This window comes from Gouania willdenowi, chromosome 14, assembly GCF_900634775.1.
Source record: "Gouania willdenowi chromosome 14, fGouWil2.1, whole genome shotgun sequence".
NCBI classification, from domain to species: domain Eukaryota; kingdom Metazoa; phylum Chordata; class Actinopteri; order Blenniiformes; family Gobiesocidae; genus Gouania; species Gouania willdenowi.
The window spans coordinates 11,336,080-11,353,645 of NC_041057.1; the positions used below are offsets into that span (position 1 = coordinate 11,336,080).

The following is a 17,566-nucleotide window of genomic DNA, read 5'->3' on the forward strand; positions in this document are numbered from 1 at the left end:
GTATTCTTATGTAAAAAAAGGGAAGGGAGGGGCCAACGTCCCTCTGGTTTTTTATTTATATTTTATCATAGGAAAATATACATCAAACCCTCCAACTATTTTCTTCTTGTTCCACCAGCACTTAGCGTGCAAGACCATAAAACACCTTCACTGGGTTTAGACACTTTTAAGGGAAAAATTAAGTGTTCTCAACATTGGGTTGGTGGCCCAATCTGGGTCGCCTGAGATTTAAAAAAGGGTCCTCCTGAAATTCTTGATAATTGATTGAAATAAGAGATAGTTTAAAGTTAAGTAACTTCCAAGCATTTAAGGAAGCTCTCCAAACCGTGCTGGGGCTCGTCACCCCTACGAATGGGATAAATACAGAGAGCAAAAGACAATATGATTGTTCGACTCAACTTAACTTTAATTCTGTCTAACCTTAAAGGGCCAATAATCTCGCTAAACTCTGGTTCAGACACAGAATAGGAGACACTTTTGCCACCAATTGACCTTCAAAGTTAAGTAAATTACATCTCAAATAATAATTATGAGGGAAAATAATGAAATAAATGAACTGACAAATTCAGCTCTATAAAAGAATTAGGCTATGTAATCAGGTGTGGAGTGTTAACATTATTCAGAATAAATAAAGGATAGAATAAGATTTCTCCTTCACAAATAAGAGATAGAAAAAATGAAACAAACAATTTAAATAAATAAATAACATTATTTATTTATTTGGTTAAACTCATTTAGCTTTCTCACATCTCCATGTCTCCCAATTGTATGTTTTCATCTTGAGAAGACATGTAATCACACTCCACACTTCTCCGTCCGACTTGCATGTCCTTCTCCGTCCGACTTGCATGTCCTTGTAAACAGTGGTTCTCAAATTGCTTCTCACCAGGTAAGTAGATGTACCACAGATAATCACTGCAACTCCAGCTATGCTTCTTCTTACTCCAGGAAAAGAAAATCGAATTAATACTTCCTGCTTTTCTTTCAGCCTCATATTTTCCCACTCGCGTGCGAATGGGCTACAGAGCTAGCATGGCTAAAAGCTCACTAACCCACACCTAACCATTGTGTGATTGTGCACCTTTTAGGATCTGAAAAGCTCTCAGATCCTGACCTCTGACCTGTCTCTGCCTTCCTGGCCATACTAACTATTCATTTAGTTAGTTAACTAAACCTAACACCCCTAAACTTTTATTTTATTTTATTTTATTTTATTTTATTTTATTTTATTTTATTTTATTTCATTTCATTTTATTTATTTTATTTTGTTTTATTTTATTTTGGGTGAGTGTTTTTCCCCCCCACCCCCTTTTTTCTGTCCAGGTACCAGCTAAAAGCCTACCAGGTACCAGGTACCAGCTAAAGCCTCAGTAGTGGGATCGCGCCTGTGTTCAGGTACCAGCCAATCCCAAGAGTTCTGTTTCGGTGTTTTTCCCCCTCTTCTGTTCAGGTACCTTCCGATCCCAAGAGAGGTTGCCAGGTGTGTGGAGACTACCCTTCCTCAGACAACAACCAATCATCTACAACGCCGACCGAAATGAACGACCCACACGGCAGTGAAGGTCGCACAGCGGGCGACATGGATCCAAGATGATTGCCGAGACCAGCTGATGCTAAGACGGAGGCTGACCGAACAATGAAGGGGGAACCGACAAGGCCACTGAGACACACACACACAAGAAAACTCTCTAGAACAAGGGCCTAGCTTTGTTTATAAGCCACACCAAATGCTCATAGCTAGGTTGAGGGAGCTATTGGTTACCCCAGTTACCACTGAACTCAGCCGATGAAGACGAGTGATGTCCTTGATGCAAATGATGATTTTTGCTTATCTAGATGCAATAAAGGATGATTTTTGATGATTCATGCCATTAATAATAATAATGATGAAGAAGTTTATTTCCACATTTTTCTTGATATATCTGTGCCTCACAAAAGAAGAATATATCCAATGTATGACAATAACGATGCTAATGGTTAACCCTGACAGACAGCAAAGGTGGAATATAATAATTTTGTTTCTTGATTTGGTCGTTGAGGCGACCAAAAGTGGGGAATGTCATGGCAAATTTTATATTCATCATCATATCCTCAAATGTATGTTCATGTGTACAATTTGTCATGTTTTAATACATGACGACTCCATTAATCTTTACACTTTTGAACAGCTGAATCATGATTAAACAGTACAGATCGTATTATTCTCAGTGCAGCACAGTCTCTGCCAAGGACATACACTGACGTACACACTTATCAAGACAGATAAAGACTGGAGCCAAACCTTCTCATAACATCTTCATCATCCTCCAACATTGCCACTATGGGCATCTGACTCCCTCCCTTTTGTCTCTCTCTGTTGGGACCTTTTCTTATCTGTATAAAAAGCTTAAGCTTTGAAACTGTCGGGACGGGGCGCGGCACTTCCTTCGGACGTCCGCCTGGACGGACGCTAATTTTGTTTCACTTTGTTCCATTTTGTACCTTTTTTCTTAGTTTAGAATAAACATTTTTTATATAAAATCATCAATGCTTCTCCTGGATTCCATAAATCAACACAGAGCAATGAATCATGTCTCAAATGAGGTCAACCGTAAATTCTGCCGTAACAAAAGTAACCATCGTCACACGGTTCAGTCGCTCACCTTTAATTTTGGTGTTTGCTTGCACAAACATCTTGCGAGCTTCCTTTCTCAGCAGCACCGTTTCCCGCAGACGCAAAAAGTCGTGAGAACCGCCATCGCTGACCGTGGAGTAGCCTTCATAGAGCGCTCGCCCTCCTGCAACGTCTGCTGTTGACTTGAACACCTGCAAACAGGAAGCAGTGCATTAGAAACAATTGCCCTACTCCTAGTTTTTTTTCAATGGAATTTAAATGTGGTCACCTGAAATTTCTAGTAAAGGATTAAAAAATAAACAGATTAAAAATATGTTTTTAAAATGTTGTTCTTTTTCAAATTAAAACACAATCTTAAACCACTAATCTATACTTTCACTACAAGTTCAAATAAATCGCAGTATATACACTTTGTCACTTTGTGCAACAATCCTAGCTACTGTATTTTTTTTTACATTTGTAATAGCGTAAAAAATAAAATGATCAAAAATTAATTCTAGGTAAAAAAAAAACACTATTGTGTTAACAAGAAATGTGTGATATGAAAATGGGGTCACGATCCAAAAAGGTTGCGAATCACTGCCACTGACATTAGACATTATCACTAAATAAAAACAGTTTCACACTACTTTTAATTGTGGGAAGCTTGACAGTAGGACTGAAATGTTACAAGTATTGTTTTAGTGAAGACTAACCTGCAGTTTGCACAGGAACCTGTGGATGGCGTCCTTTCCCACGGTGCTGATCTTGCTTCTGTCCAGCGTGATTCGTATGTCTGGCTTTCCGTCCTGTCCCGTCACCTCCTTCAGGCCCACCAGGCCCTCGCCGACCTCCAGCAAAACACGCAGGATCACGAAGCGAGCCTGCATGTGAGCCTGAAAAACACACACACACACATTTGAAACACTGTGTATATCTGCTGACACTTGTGTAAACACTGAGACAGACTCTCTATGAGCTGCATGTTAAAGCAACACAGATGCATGGGAACGAGTCTGTCCCGTGGGAGCAAAAGCTTTACTTTAAATGGCCTGTACATGGAATCATCCTGTAAACACTGATCAGTAACATGGAGTGCTGTTACTGAAACATGTCACACGCGCACACACACACACACACACACACAGAGCAGATAGCTCACCTGTCTCCAGCTCTGGCTCTCAGGTGTGTAAAACTCCAAACCCAGCAGTCCCCCTCTGACCATGCTGAGCCAGTTCACATAAATCACATCGTCGGCCTGCTGGCCCTCGTTACCAAAGATACTGAAGAGAAGAGACACACACACACACACACGTCAGTAACACTTCTCCAAGTCTCTAACACAAATACAGACATATCTTCTACGAAAAAAAACAGAACTGTCCTGCATATTTTTATTATCATCTTGCTCAAAAAAAAAAAAGAAAAAAAAAAGAATGGTATTTAATGAAATAAGTGGATAAGACATTCATAATAAACAAACACAGGCTGGAACCAGAACCCAATTAGTCTGGTTAACCACTCATCAAAATAAAAGAGAATAATACAGTACATAGCTTCATTTAAAAAAAAAAGTACATTTCTAACGCAAAGTATTTTGATAAACAATATTAAGTTTATTTATTTATTTTTCTTAGAAAAAAAAAAGAGTTTATATTATATTTGATGCATACATCGATAAGATCTACACAAATATAAATTGCTTTAAAAAATGAATGCGTGAACATTCCATCACTGCTATAACACATTTCTATATGAGTCATTGTGCAGTATGAATGAAGCAGTCTTTCCAAAATAAAAATATAAACTTACCTGAGCACTTGCTTGTTCAAACACAAATAGAGTCCAACGCACTCTGCGCGACACTCCTCATAGGAGGAAGCGATGGTGGTGAATTTACTGTCCCACGTCTCGCTGCCATGGTACCAGGAGGACACCTGAAAGACGGACTTGTGCTCAGCTTCCATGCGAACACACAAAAAACTACACAAAAAGCAGCAGGAATAAAAAACCCACCAGTTGTTTGCTCTCTGGGTTGATCACCTTCGTCTGGTCAAAGTTGAACTCGCCGTTGTCATCCTATGAGGAGACATTAGATTATTATCGGTGAGTAGTACGTGATGGGAAACCAAGAGATGAGAAGAAAACTGACTTTAGGTTTCTTGAAATCATTCTTTCTGCTTAAAGTTAAAAGATGTTGAAGTGAGTCTTCAACTGACCTGGACAAACAATTTTCCACTTCCGTGGCCGAGCAGCTCATGAAGCCCAACTTGCACATCAAACGATGGACCTTTCCACTGAATAAACATGTCCTAAAAAAGAAATGGTGATTAAACAAACCATAAGGTAATGGTAAGTTATGGTGTGTTGGAGAGATACCCTGTCACACAATGAGGAGGCTGTGTGTTTCACCTTGTCATCTTCCTCCAGGAAAGTCAGTTTCTCTTTCTGTGTAGCATAGGCTACGGCCAGAACGTTGCCTAGCGACACGTTTTTAAAGCCCTCCGACTGCCTGATGTCGTCATCTGTACAGAGAAAAAGACCCACACAGGAATGGAATGGCAATAAAATACACCACAACCGACCAACATAAGGTTGTCTCATTGCAAAGATGACAGGAGATGGAGAACGTACAGTTGGGAATGTTGATGCCTGCTGGTATTCCGCTCCCAGCAAAGGTGAGAACATCCAACGAGGTGAAATCAGGTTTCAGAAACGTGTCCTTTTCAAAGTCTTGTGGCCAAGGAAGCTCAGGAAGCAGCACCTCAGCTGAACTTACCAGATTAGCGAAACGCTCGCTCATCGCCTTGTTCACGATGGCGACAAAACCTGAACCGATCATCACAATATTTCTCAGGTTACAAGGTGAACAAAAGTGAATTCAAATCAACAACGTGGCATTGAGACTTTGGTAGATTATGTTTATATATTAAACTGCAGCAGTAAATCTGAAATAGAAGTACTTTATTTATCCCAGGGGGAAATTACTTATGTCACAGACGCTAAGAAATATAACAAATGAAAAGAATAAACACTAAGCAAAGAAAGAAAAAGAAGAAAAAAAAATTGTCCATAATTAAGTAAAAGACTGTTAATTAAATAAGAATGGAACACAAGTGCACACATTGCAGTAGAAACAATTAAGTAAGATAAAAATAAAACTAATAATAACAGATGTACATATATAATCCAGATATATACAAGAATCAGAAAGCTGGCACGTTATGAACAAATCTTCTCTGATTAAGATCATCTTTACCTTCAAACTCTCCTCTGGAGCCAAAGGGATCTCTGTAGCTCTCAATGAAACCTATATAGCTGAAAATGTTTAAAAAAGAGTGAGGTACATGGATTCAGATGGAGAGATAAGGAGAATTTAATTTCATTATTGAGGAAGTGAAGGCTGCTGGAACTAGTAATACAATCTCATAACCTCTGGTGCTGAAATGATGTGATAACGTGACTTGGAGTTACAGTTTTGCTCATAATCCTTAAATCCTCCCGATTTGTAAAATGACAAAAAATTAACATCCACCTTCATTATAGATGGAGATGGATTGGTTTACATGCTTTAACGTCACATTTAAATTGATATGACATTGTTGTGGAATAACAGCTAAAATGGTGGGCTGCCAAAGCTCACCTCTCAACGATGGGGCTCTTGTCCTTAATCCAGTAACGTGAGCCTTCTTTGTGGGCTTCAATGGAGCCTAAAGTGAAGCTGCGCTGGTACTCTTCCAGCATCTTCCTCTGGTTCTCATTGGCGGCAAAGGCCTGTCACAGATTTAGGAATCAAACAATGAGTTTAAATGTAATAATGTCGGGACACACTTAATCCGTTGCTCACTCCTCGAGACAGAAAGTACCAAAAACAGGTTTTCCTTTCTTCTCTTCTCTGTGTTTGACCAGCTGAGACTGCTTTGTGTGCTTTCTGACATTCTTTCTGTCTTAGTACTCATCAAATGCACAGCACAATACTATAGAGGAGTAGTATAGACAAGTGGTTCTCAACCTTTTCAACCCGCGACCCCCAAAATAAAGGTGCCAGAGACTGGGGACCCCCACTGCACCTGAAGGTGGATGAACACAGACATGGACATTCAAGAACAGTCATGTGGAGACAGGGCCATCTATAAGGAAGAGTAAAGGGGAGAGCTTTTTGGGGCACATCCATAAAGACAGCAAAATGATGATCCATTGTTCTATGAATCTGTGACAACCACATTTATTTATTTATCTGATTAATATCCACTGTTATCCAGGAAGTTTATTATTTGTGCCATAGTATATAGTCATCTTAAAAGATGTCAGTTTTAATCAGAAAGAAAATGGTATAAAAGGTGGTGCAATGGGATTTTAAAAACTATAGAAATTGGTTAAAAGTTGCAAATTAGAGTGGCCAAAAAACAAAAAAATTGTAAAAAGTGTTCAAAATGTCAATATTGGCTTAAAAGTGTCAGAAATGGGGGTGAGTGGGGAGCTGGGGTAATGTGATTGGAAAAGTATGAACAGTTAGTTTAAAATGGCAAATAATGGGTATGACAAATCGTGAATGTGGTTAAATTGGCCAGAAAAAGCATGAATTATGGTGGAAAGAAGTTAAAGGTGGAAAAAGTGGTGGAAAGGGTTTATAAGCGCCAAAAATGTGTTGAAAGTGAAAAAAATTGATGGCGAACTGGCAGAAATGGGAGTAATGTAGCAAAAATATGGCAAGAAAAAATGATGAAAATGGGCTAATAAAATATGGCAAATTTAGTTGCAGAAAAAGGGTAAAAAAAAAGCAAAAATTGGCTCAAAGTGTTCAAAAATATTCTTAAAGGCTTCTGGCAAGCCCCTCTCAGTGTCTCGTGACCCCAAAGGGGGTCCTGACCCCAAGGTAGAGAACTCCAGTTGTAGACAACTTTCTACAGTTTTAGGAAGTGACTCATGTTACAAAGATTACACAAAGTTTGCACTTTCACATTTCATTTTTTAAATTATATTAGGTGTGGAATTAATTTATAGACTGAAATGTCGCTGACTAAAATCTAACCAAAAAAATCAGCAAATGAATTTACAAAAATAAGATGAATTTGCTGATATTTTTAACAAACAATCTAAGATGAACAATGCTAAAGTTTGCAAACAAGCTGACACTTAAAGTCACATGTTGTCGTCTGTCGGGGTCCAAGCGCGTAGGACCTGTCCTACCGTCAGGCTCACCTGTGCTTGTTGAAGGTTTGAAGCCACTTTCTCCATCAGAGGGCTGTAGTCTCCTCTTTTCACACTGAACTCTTTGTCTTCAAAGTTGAAGCTGCCGCAGCAGGACTGACATTCCCCGTCCACCACACAGTCTGTGGAGAAACCATCAACATTGTGACACAATCACGGACGCCATTAGTCGCATTAATTTTACACCTATACGTCACACATGAAAATTGATTCCGAAAGCTGTTGCCAATGTGCTGCAGTTCTGACCTTTTTGCTCAGCTGAAGCCAGACGCACTTCATAGCAGGCTTTCCCTCCATTCTCCCTCTTGAACAGCCGGGTGTTGTAAGCTGACAGTTTCTAAAAAGAAATAAAATAATATTACATTACGTCATTTCAAACCCAAACGCTCAGTGCCAATGACGTAATATTACGTCAGTTGTGTTTTTTGGCTGCTGTTGCTAGGACACAGTGTGACAAAGCTCAAAGTGTTGACCAACTAGTGACATGTAGGTGGGAGCAGCGCACCTTTGGATGAAAGATTAGAGCTGATAGCAGAGGTAGAGGAAAAGGAAAGAAGAGAGACTGGAAGAGAGGCTGAAAATGATGCTACAGGACTTGATATTGAAGTTCCCAGCAGCTCATACCACCGCACACACAAGAATAAAAAAAGGCCGTGGCCATGGGTACCTTAAACATATCCATAGACTGCCACTCTATGCATATGCAGCGCCCCTCAATGGCCAGTTTAGGTCACGTGATAGGTGCATCACGTGACTTAAAGTTCTGTCATTTGTATTTTAGCTCATATTTATTTTTAGCTACCTCGCTAACCCATTTATTTTAACCCTAACATGTTTATTTTTGTTGGATATGTATTTTTAAAGGTGGAACTTGCTGTGTTAAATATGTTAAAATGAAAAAATGTATTTGTCAAATATGGGATTCAAACCCACGTTAGAGAAATCCATATTAGGGGTGAGTGCGGCCCCTTTGACCACTCAGCTATCATAGCTGGACCTTTATGTAGAAATGGTCTGAAAATGTAGCTACATTCCCGGGGCCTATGAGAGTGAGAGACTTAGATAAAGATAAAAATACAGTAAGAAAACCTTTCAATTCTGACCCAGATAGCAAAATAATAATAATTTTGCAATCAAAAGCCAGGTCTCAGTGTTGTTTTTGTAATTTTTAGAAGGAAAACAATGTATAGGTGCTCTTAAACAAAAAAGAAATTAGCTTCAAATTCACAGGCAGGTTTTTTTTTTTTTTGGAAAAAGGCTGTTTTCTCAGCTTTTTCATCCGAAATTGCCGATTTGTGTAAAACTTGCTCTATTCAACTGCTGATTACGGAAGAATGAAACAAGCTAGATTTTTTTTTTTCCTGATGAAAGCAGAGACTTTAATCTTTCATAATTTGGTTGTCATAGTCCAAAATATTCTGTGGGTCTTTCAAAATCAGTCAAAATTCAAAATACATAACAGATGTAATTTATCAAAAAACATTGTAATATAACAAGGAAGGGAAGAACTCGGGGATAAAATGCAAAATGCTAAAACCTCTGTATAGAGGTTATGAGAAATATTAATGTGAATGATAGTGTAATTTACTTACTTTAGAGTCAAGGAACTTCTGAGCCAGCTCAGCATCTTCCAGGCTGCAGTTTCCTGAGAAATAGGTGGTAATTCCCTAAAGAAAGCAACAAAAGCAAAACAAAATAATGCACTCATAACTTTCAAAGTGTTTACCAGTATTTTTAAAAGGAGTAAGAAAGCAATAGAGCGCCATTGTCTTTAAATTCCAGTCAGCACAGTAAGTATAACATTTTAATATGTGAACTGAGACAAAAATCTCACCTTGTCACCGAGTCCCAGCTGCTTCTGCCTCTTCTCCAGTGAGTAGATGAGACACGAGCAGCTGTCCCAGAGCGCCTTCATCTCAGTGGGCTGCTCCTGGAAAGCCTGGCTGGCCTTTACCAGAGCCTCCAGCTTGTACTGAGTGAACACACCAACAATACGTGCAATATGAACCACAACCCCAGCAAGCTTTTGTGCACCACCTCTGACAATGCATTGAACTTCACAAGCATTTTGTTTTTGTTTACCTTTGGCAGATTTGGGATAAACTTGGTGTCTCCAAAAGACTTGTAGTTTCCCATGTTTGCGTAAAGCCCAGCTGCGTACACCAAAAAGGCCTGAATATCACACGAGAGAGATGCAAATTTATAACAACTTTGGTCACAGAGTTCGGAATATTTACGTGTGAGCATCCAGACAAACATGAAAACTGCAGCTACAGCACCTGGTACTCCTCAGAGCTGAGTCCAGCTGCTGTAGCGTCCTTTTCCAGCTGTGCAGGGGTCTGCTTTCGGAAGATTCTCTGCAGCAGCACAAAAATGTTTGCAGACTCCGGCGACGTCTGAAGCAGCACGGCTAGACCCCCATACCTACAACATGTATCAACGTTTCATCAACAAACTGATGTTTTCAATCCTTTACTTCATCTACAGATTTAACTCATTCACTGAACGTCATCTACGTACCAAGCGGCACGCGACAGGTAGTGGGCGTACATCTTCTCCCGTGGGGAGAGCAAACGAAAGGCCTCGCTGCAGTCCAGTGCAGAGATACCGACGTCATTTGGGAGGTAGTACTGGGAGTCCACCATGTTGAGATTTAGTACTGGCAGTGGAGGACTGAGGAGAGATATCAATGGTTAAAAGAAGTGCGGAGCAGTAGAAAGGATGGAAGGTTCAGAAGGAAAAATGTGATAAATAGAAATAAATGCTAGGTTAAAAACCACCAACATGGCCCTTATTTGACTATTTGTACAGCTGTTATCTTTGAGCAGAACAAACAGAAGGAAGATAAACACACACACACAGTTAACACAGCAGTTTGACAGCAACACTGAAAGAACAACATTTGATCGACTGATTGCTTTACTTGTATGTTTGAATGTTTTCTTATCAGATGTACCGACAGCTACTTTACTTTGGTAATCATAATAATTGTTATTACTGTTAATCATCCAGAAACCCAAAATCTCCTGAAGCATTTAGATAGAAATGAAGCTCTCAATTTGGTCTAAACAGTAGGAGTTGATGGTGAAATGGTGCGAATGATACTTTCTATTTAACATTGTTTAAATCCTGAATCTGACAAGAACAGATACACTTTTAATTAATGGGACAAACGGCCATTTAGGTTATTAGAAACCAGGTAATACCATATTATCCAGGTTTAAACACTTTGGGCGTTTTTTAAAGTTCTGCTGCTATAGGCTTAGTCTGCTGGGGAACTTTTTTTAATGGTGCACCGAGAGCAGTTCTCTACCCATGTTCCACATACATTTAAATGTAAATTTGTGATGTTTTAACCATGTCTGCATCTCTACAGGTGTCCTGCTTTGGAGCTGATGGGTCCTGATTTTTGGTCAATGGTTCAACCAGATTGTAACATTTTTATAATTGTCTTTACTTTCAACTACAGTAAGTCAGTTGATAACTTAAGTTTGTATGCCAAAAACAATATATTACAATCTTAAAGTTGATTATTTTAAAAGGCTGTTGATCTTTTTCCTTCTTCTTTAATTTCAAACACTTTTTCTTCCATAAAGTAATTAACAAAAAATAATTTTTGTACACATACAAACCAACCATACTTTTTGTTTCACTCCTCGTCATTGTAAATATGTAATCAGCCCAAAGCATGAATCTAAAAGCCAAAACAAACCTTCAAACTAGTTATTAAACCATTCCATTTGTTTAGTTGCTGCTGAAAGATCCACCAGGTTAGAACGGCATTTTCAAGAAAGGAATTTTTATTGTCTGACACAAGGGCGGTGGTGGTACAATTAAAAGTAACATCTAGATCGCAAGATGTTTAGGCAAAGCATCACACCGATTTCACTTACAAGAATTCTAGGCGTAAGGAGACCACTAATGTGACACAAAAGATAGTATGATTCGTTCAAAGGATAAAGCTACCAGTGTCCGATTGCCTATTGTTGATATTTGTAAAAAAAAAATGGTCAGCGTGTAAGCAGGTTAAATCAGTCTTCATTAATCAATCAAATAAACATTTAAAATAACTTCAATCAAAAAAATATTTTCAATCAAAGAAAAAAAATGTTAAAATGCTATTTTTTGGTCTCAAATATATATATATTTTGCATTAAAACACTTTTTTCTTTAATTAATTGTTTTTTAATGAAGTGAATATTTCTTTGAAAATATTTTTTTGAAGTCATTTTGTTATTGGAAAAAAATATTTTCTATAAACATTTTTTTTTTCTTTGGAGTAAATTTATTTGATTGAAAAGTTTGTTTTATATTAAGTGATTTTTGAAATTATTATTATTATTTTTTTTTTTAATTGTACAGACACAAATCCACCTCCATAATTACCTTTACCAAGTGAGAACAAGTTTCAATAAAACCAACGAACCATAGAGCTGAAATATAGAATAATAAATGACTGTTGTTTGCTTTCACTTTCTGCCACATCTACTGTCGTTTAGGCTACAGCTAACAGATGCTTTTGTTGTGCACGCTAAAACGGCATCTGGATCATTTTGGCAAATATACTGGAACAAGCAAAACACGCCGTTTGCTACACTTTGAAGCACATGTGAAAAAAGAGGCAGAAATTCACAGCTAACCCTTCACAAACCAAAGTATTACAGCCAAACAGCGGCCCGTTACCTTATTGTTGGTCGGCTCAGGCGAACGTCAAAGTGCAATCTCACGCTGTACAATACCTGTATTTATTCAACCGTAGTCCCGCCCCTTGACCAATCACAGCACGATTTTGTGGAAAGTTTGACAAATCAAAGTCACCATAACCACAGTTTTCTATGAAAGCAGCGAGCAGAATCAAATCTCGACAGGATTTAACACAAAGACATTCGACCTAGACCTTCCCAGTGAAGGAAAGTCAAAGAATAGATGTTGGCATTTGTTAGCGTGATGGCAACTTTAGGTTTAGAAAGTTTAATACTTCCTCATAATTACTCTTAAGTTCATGTATGAACCAGAACCAGCTTCAGTTTCATTATGAGAGGCCCAGAACTATCTCTATTATCAAAATGAGACTTAACATTTTCCTATTGTACAAACACTGTCTCATAACTTTGGGCATTTTTAAAGTTCTGCTGCTATAGGCTTAGTCTGCTGGGGAACTTTTTTCTGGTGCACCGAGAGCAGTTCTCTATCCATGTTCCACATACATTTAAATGTGAATTTGTGATGTTTTAACCATGTCTGCATCTCTACAAGTGTCCTGCTTTGGAGCTGACAGTCCTGATTTTTGGACAATGGTTCAACCAGATTGTTGCATTTTTACAATTTTCTTTGCTTTCAACTACAGTAAGTCAGTTGATAACTTAAGTCTGTATGCCAAAAACAATATATTACAATCTTAAACTTCATTATTTAAAAAAAGCTGTTGATCTTTTTCCTTCTTTTATTTCAAACATTTTTGTTCCATAAAGTAATTAACAAAAAATAATTTCTGTACACATACAAAGCAACCTTACTTTTTGTTTCACTCCTCGTCATTGTAAATATGTCAAATCGGCCCAAAGCATGAATCTAAAAGCCAAAACAAACCTTCAAACTAGTTATTAAACTATTCCATTTGTTTAGTAGTTTGGCCTCATGCTGAAAGATCAATCAGGTTAGAACGGCATTTTCTAGAAAGGAATTTTTATTGTCTGACACAAGGGCGGTGGTGGTACACCGATTTCACTTACAAGAATTCTAGGCGTAAGGAGACCACTAATGTGACACAAAAGATAGTATGATTCGTTCAAAGGATAAAGCTACCAGTGTCCGATTGCCTATTGTTGATATTTGTAAAAAAAAAATGGTCAGCGTGTAAGCAGGTTAAATCAGTCTTCATTAATCAATCAAATAAACATTTAAAATAACTTCAATCAAAAAAATATTTTCAAAGAAAAAGAGTGTTAAAATGCTATTTTTCGGTCTCAAATATATATATTTTTGCATTAAAACACTTTTCTTTGATTAATTGTTTTTTAATGAAGTGAATATTTCTTTGAAAATATTTTTTTGAAGTCATTTTGTTATTGGAAAAAAATATATTTCTGTACACATACAAAGCAACCTTACTTTTTGTTTCACTCCTCGTCATTGTAAATATGTCAAACTGGCCCAAAGCATGAATCTAAAAGCCAAAACAAACCTTCAAACTAGTTATTAAACTATTCCATTTGTTTAGTAGTTTGGCCTCATGCTGAAAGATCCATCAGGTTAGAACGGCATTTTCTAGAAAGGAATTTTTATTGTCTGACACAAGGGCGGTGGTGGTACAATAAAAAGTAACATCTAGATCACAAGATGTTTGGGCAAAGCATCACACCGATTTCACTTACAAGAATTCTAGGAGTAAGGAGACCACAAATGTGACACAAAAAGATAGTATGATTCGTTCAAAGGATAAAGCTATCAATGTCCGATTGCCTATTGTTGGTATTTGTGGACGTATAAACGGTTAGCATGTATCCAGCTAGATTTGTGTTTTTATTACTCAATAAAAAAAAAATTTAAAAATTAAATCAAAAGAAAATGTGTTAAAATGCAATTTCAATGTAATTTCTGGGTTCTGATATATTTCTTTGCATTCAAGCACCTTTTTCTTTGATTTCCTTTTCATTTTTTTTTAAATTGAAGTGAATCTTTTCTAAATTAAAAAAATATTTTAAAAAATATATTTTTTAATTGAAAAAAAAACCATCAAAAGTGTTCAAAAGCAAATTATTTAGTCTTAAATATATATTATTGCTTTAAAACACTTTCTTTGATTGTTTTTGATTGAATTGAAGTTTTTTATATATATATATATTTGATGAAAAGATTTTTTTATTTTATTTTTTTTTATAAAAAAGTCAAATGTACCTCCATAAACATGGACAAATCAAACTTGATGCATTGCATATTCTGACACTATTTCATAATTTCCATATTTTTTAGAGATTCAATTAAAAGTGGCTTGTTGCTATATATATATATATATATATATATATATATATATATATATATATATATAATTCTCTTGTAAACTGTTGATCCTTGACCAGCCATGATGCAGTAAATTGACTTACAATAACCTAGCAGAGAGTTTAGTTTTGGTTTCAGTCACATGGTTTTCTAAAAAACAAACCACAAACAATATGCATGAAATACAACATGCTGTACTGTACTGTACACACCTTCAGAATCCCCTCTCCACCTTGTGATTATGGCTAATTAATGCACATGTCATTACAGGTCGAAAATAATCCTTCAAATGACGCCTAAATGAGCATGAATAGCCTTTATCAAGTGAGAACAAGTTTGTATAAAGAATAGATAACGTGAATGTAAAAATCAGGGCTTAAACCAACAATCCATAGAGCTCAAATATAAATGATTAACGTTTGCTTTCACTTTAATTTTACGGTATATAATCCCAGTTTTAAACTCATACACATAATCCAATAACAAAAGGACAGCCAATATAAAGTCATGGTCTGTTTGTAGAATATTTCTACCACATTTACTGTGGTTTAGGCTACAGCTAACAAGAGCTTTTGTTGTACACGCTTACTACGGCATCTGGATCATTTTATTATGTATACATGAGCAAAACACGGACCGTTTGCTACACTTTAAAGAACATCTGGAATTAGAGGCAGCAATTCACAGCTAACCCTTCACAAACAAAAGTTTTAAAGCAAGACTTAGCGGCCCGTTACCTTTTTGTTGGTCGGCTCAGGCGAACGTCAAAGTGCAATCTCACGCTGTACACTTCCTGTATTCATTCAACGATAGTCCCGCCCTTTGACCAATCACAGCACGGTTTGGTGGAAAGTTTGACAAATCAATGAGCCGTATGGCCAGAGCTACTTTTTTTTTTTTTTTTTTTTTTTTTTTTTTTGACAAAAGCAGCAAAGCGTAGGAAAATCTTGACAGACTTTAACTGTTAAAACATTTAACCAAGACCTCCCAGTTTAAGCAAGTCAAGTAGTAGCTACAGGCATTACGCTTGGGATATTACCTAAAGTGGTTAAGGCGATGGACTGCTAATCCATTGTGCTCTGCACGCGTGGGTTCGAATCCCATCCTCGTCGAAAAGCTTTTCCACGAACTGATACATTTTGAGAACAGACGTCGTTGATTCATGACTTGAAACGTATATGAGAGTGTGACCCTGGAACCTAAGCTCTAGCTCCCTCTGCAGATCTATACATACATAGATATATAGGTAATAGAGTGGGCAGTACTGGACGAATTGTATTTTTTCCAAAGGAAAAGATAAACAACTTTACACTTTATAGGTTAATGCCATTTAAAATCACAGGTATAAGGGAAATTCAATGTTTTAATATTGTCTTTTGGCAATTGGTTTTGCATGAAACATGTAAAATATGATGTTCAGCGTGTGATTATTTGTCAGCAAGCGAAAAATGATGGTAAAATTAAGCTCTCCACTAATGTTTATAATAGAGGGTTTTCACGGCGCATCATCAGCCCGAAGTCGCCATTTTAGAGATAAACAGCAGGTTTACAAACAGCACACACACAAGCAAATCCCGAATTTTGAGAGGAAATGGTGAACTATTGTCGTGTTTTTAGACAGTGAAAAACATGTGGAGTTTTATAGACTGCCGAAAGTTATAACAGATCAGGGAGCAGAACAATGTCTGCATTTTATAGTCAGTAGTTCTACATCAGGGGATCAGTGACATGAGACTAGCTCAACATTGTTGCACCAGACTCTCCGGGTCGTGATTGATCCAAGACGGGGGAGCCGACTCGTATGGATCTGCACCAGCAATAAACTGTATTTTTTCCAAATATCGTGTGGACCAAGTCCTTCCCTGTATGCCTTTGCATCTATAATGCATTTTGAGGAGCTTTTCTGTGGTTTATCCATCACAGACTACACCTCTGTGAGCCTCCAACATGTAGTGTCAACATCTGCTTATCTCCAACATGGCCGCGCATCCGGGTTACTGCCCAGAAAGTGACGTTGTTGAAAACCATAGACATTATATACATAGACGCCTCATAGACTTTTTTTTTTTTTTTTTTTTTAATTGAACAATTTCAAAATGACAAACACTCGATGAGGATAATACCTCAATTTGTTACAGCTTCAGTAGCAAGAACAGAATAAAAACAAAACATTTAAAGCTAAAGGGGGTACAACAAAGAAAAGCATAAGAGCTGGGCATAAAAAAAAAAGAAAAAAAACTTGTGAATAATAATCGGAGCATAGGCACAGAGAAGATCAGGGCCAAACAAAGCAGAAAATGGGCAGTCTGCAAGCAAATGCACATAAACACATCCACATACAAACATACACACGAACATGGTGAACACAAACACACTCGCCAATTCAAAACAACAAATTATTTTCAAAGACAGAATATAGCTTTCGTGCCAATTTACTATTTTGACGTTTCCCCAGGGCTATTAAAAAAAAATAAAAATAGTTTGAACTAATTGGTAAATCCAGAAGACGCCTCATGGACTGTATTGCATATTGGAGCTGACGAGCTGCACGGCCGCCATCTTGGACAGGTCTCTAATGCGCCCGGCCTGCATTTATTTCTACTGAGGAAAGTGTATCCCCAATTACAATAATCATCATAAGTCCCCGAATTTTTACCCGATTTTCACATGGTTTAGTTTGTTACAAACAGCAGAGATTTAGTTATGAAACAGGATGCTGTGAACAATGAAAAATACGTGTTTTCTGGCTAAAATTCTTTGTAT

At 37.4% G+C, this 17,566-nt stretch overlaps 1 protein-coding gene across 2 annotated transcripts in view; it reads right to left on the minus strand.

The window, feature by feature from the left end:
- The window catches only part of dpp3 (dipeptidyl-peptidase 3), a 22,532-nt gene extending 6,555 nt beyond the window's left edge, over positions 1 to 15,977 (minus strand). The window contains exons 1-18 of one of the 2 annotated variants that reach the window (XM_028466553.1): positions 15,843 to 15,977; positions 10,325 to 10,477; positions 10,084 to 10,228; positions 9,887 to 9,976; positions 9,639 to 9,776; positions 9,397 to 9,471; positions 8,051 to 8,141; positions 7,796 to 7,926; positions 6,237 to 6,367; positions 5,853 to 5,911; positions 5,228 to 5,422; positions 5,006 to 5,118; positions 4,813 to 4,905; positions 4,610 to 4,672; positions 4,406 to 4,530; positions 3,756 to 3,876; positions 3,310 to 3,489; positions 2,643 to 2,805 (exon numbers count right to left, since the gene is read on the minus strand). In XM_028466553.1, coding sequence (XP_028322354.1) covers positions 2,643 to 2,805; positions 3,310 to 3,489; positions 3,756 to 3,876; positions 4,406 to 4,530; positions 4,610 to 4,672; positions 4,813 to 4,905; positions 5,006 to 5,118; positions 5,228 to 5,422; positions 5,853 to 5,911; positions 6,237 to 6,367; positions 7,796 to 7,926; positions 8,051 to 8,141; positions 9,397 to 9,471; positions 9,639 to 9,776; positions 9,887 to 9,976; positions 10,084 to 10,228; positions 10,325 to 10,477; positions 15,843 to 15,967 — 2,191 coding nt within the window. In that variant the 5' untranslated portion in view covers positions 15,968 to 15,977. Of the gene's footprint in view, positions 1 to 2,642; positions 2,806 to 3,309; positions 3,490 to 3,755; positions 3,877 to 4,405; positions 4,531 to 4,609; positions 4,673 to 4,812; positions 4,906 to 5,005; positions 5,119 to 5,227; positions 5,423 to 5,852; positions 5,912 to 6,236; positions 6,368 to 7,795; positions 7,927 to 8,050; positions 8,142 to 9,396; positions 9,472 to 9,638; positions 9,777 to 9,886; positions 9,977 to 10,083; positions 10,229 to 10,324; positions 10,478 to 15,540; positions 15,594 to 15,842 lie in introns of those variants that run through there. The other variant, XM_028466554.1, reaches the window with a different exon arrangement.
- Between the last annotated feature and the right edge of the window lie 1,589 nt (positions 15,978 to 17,566).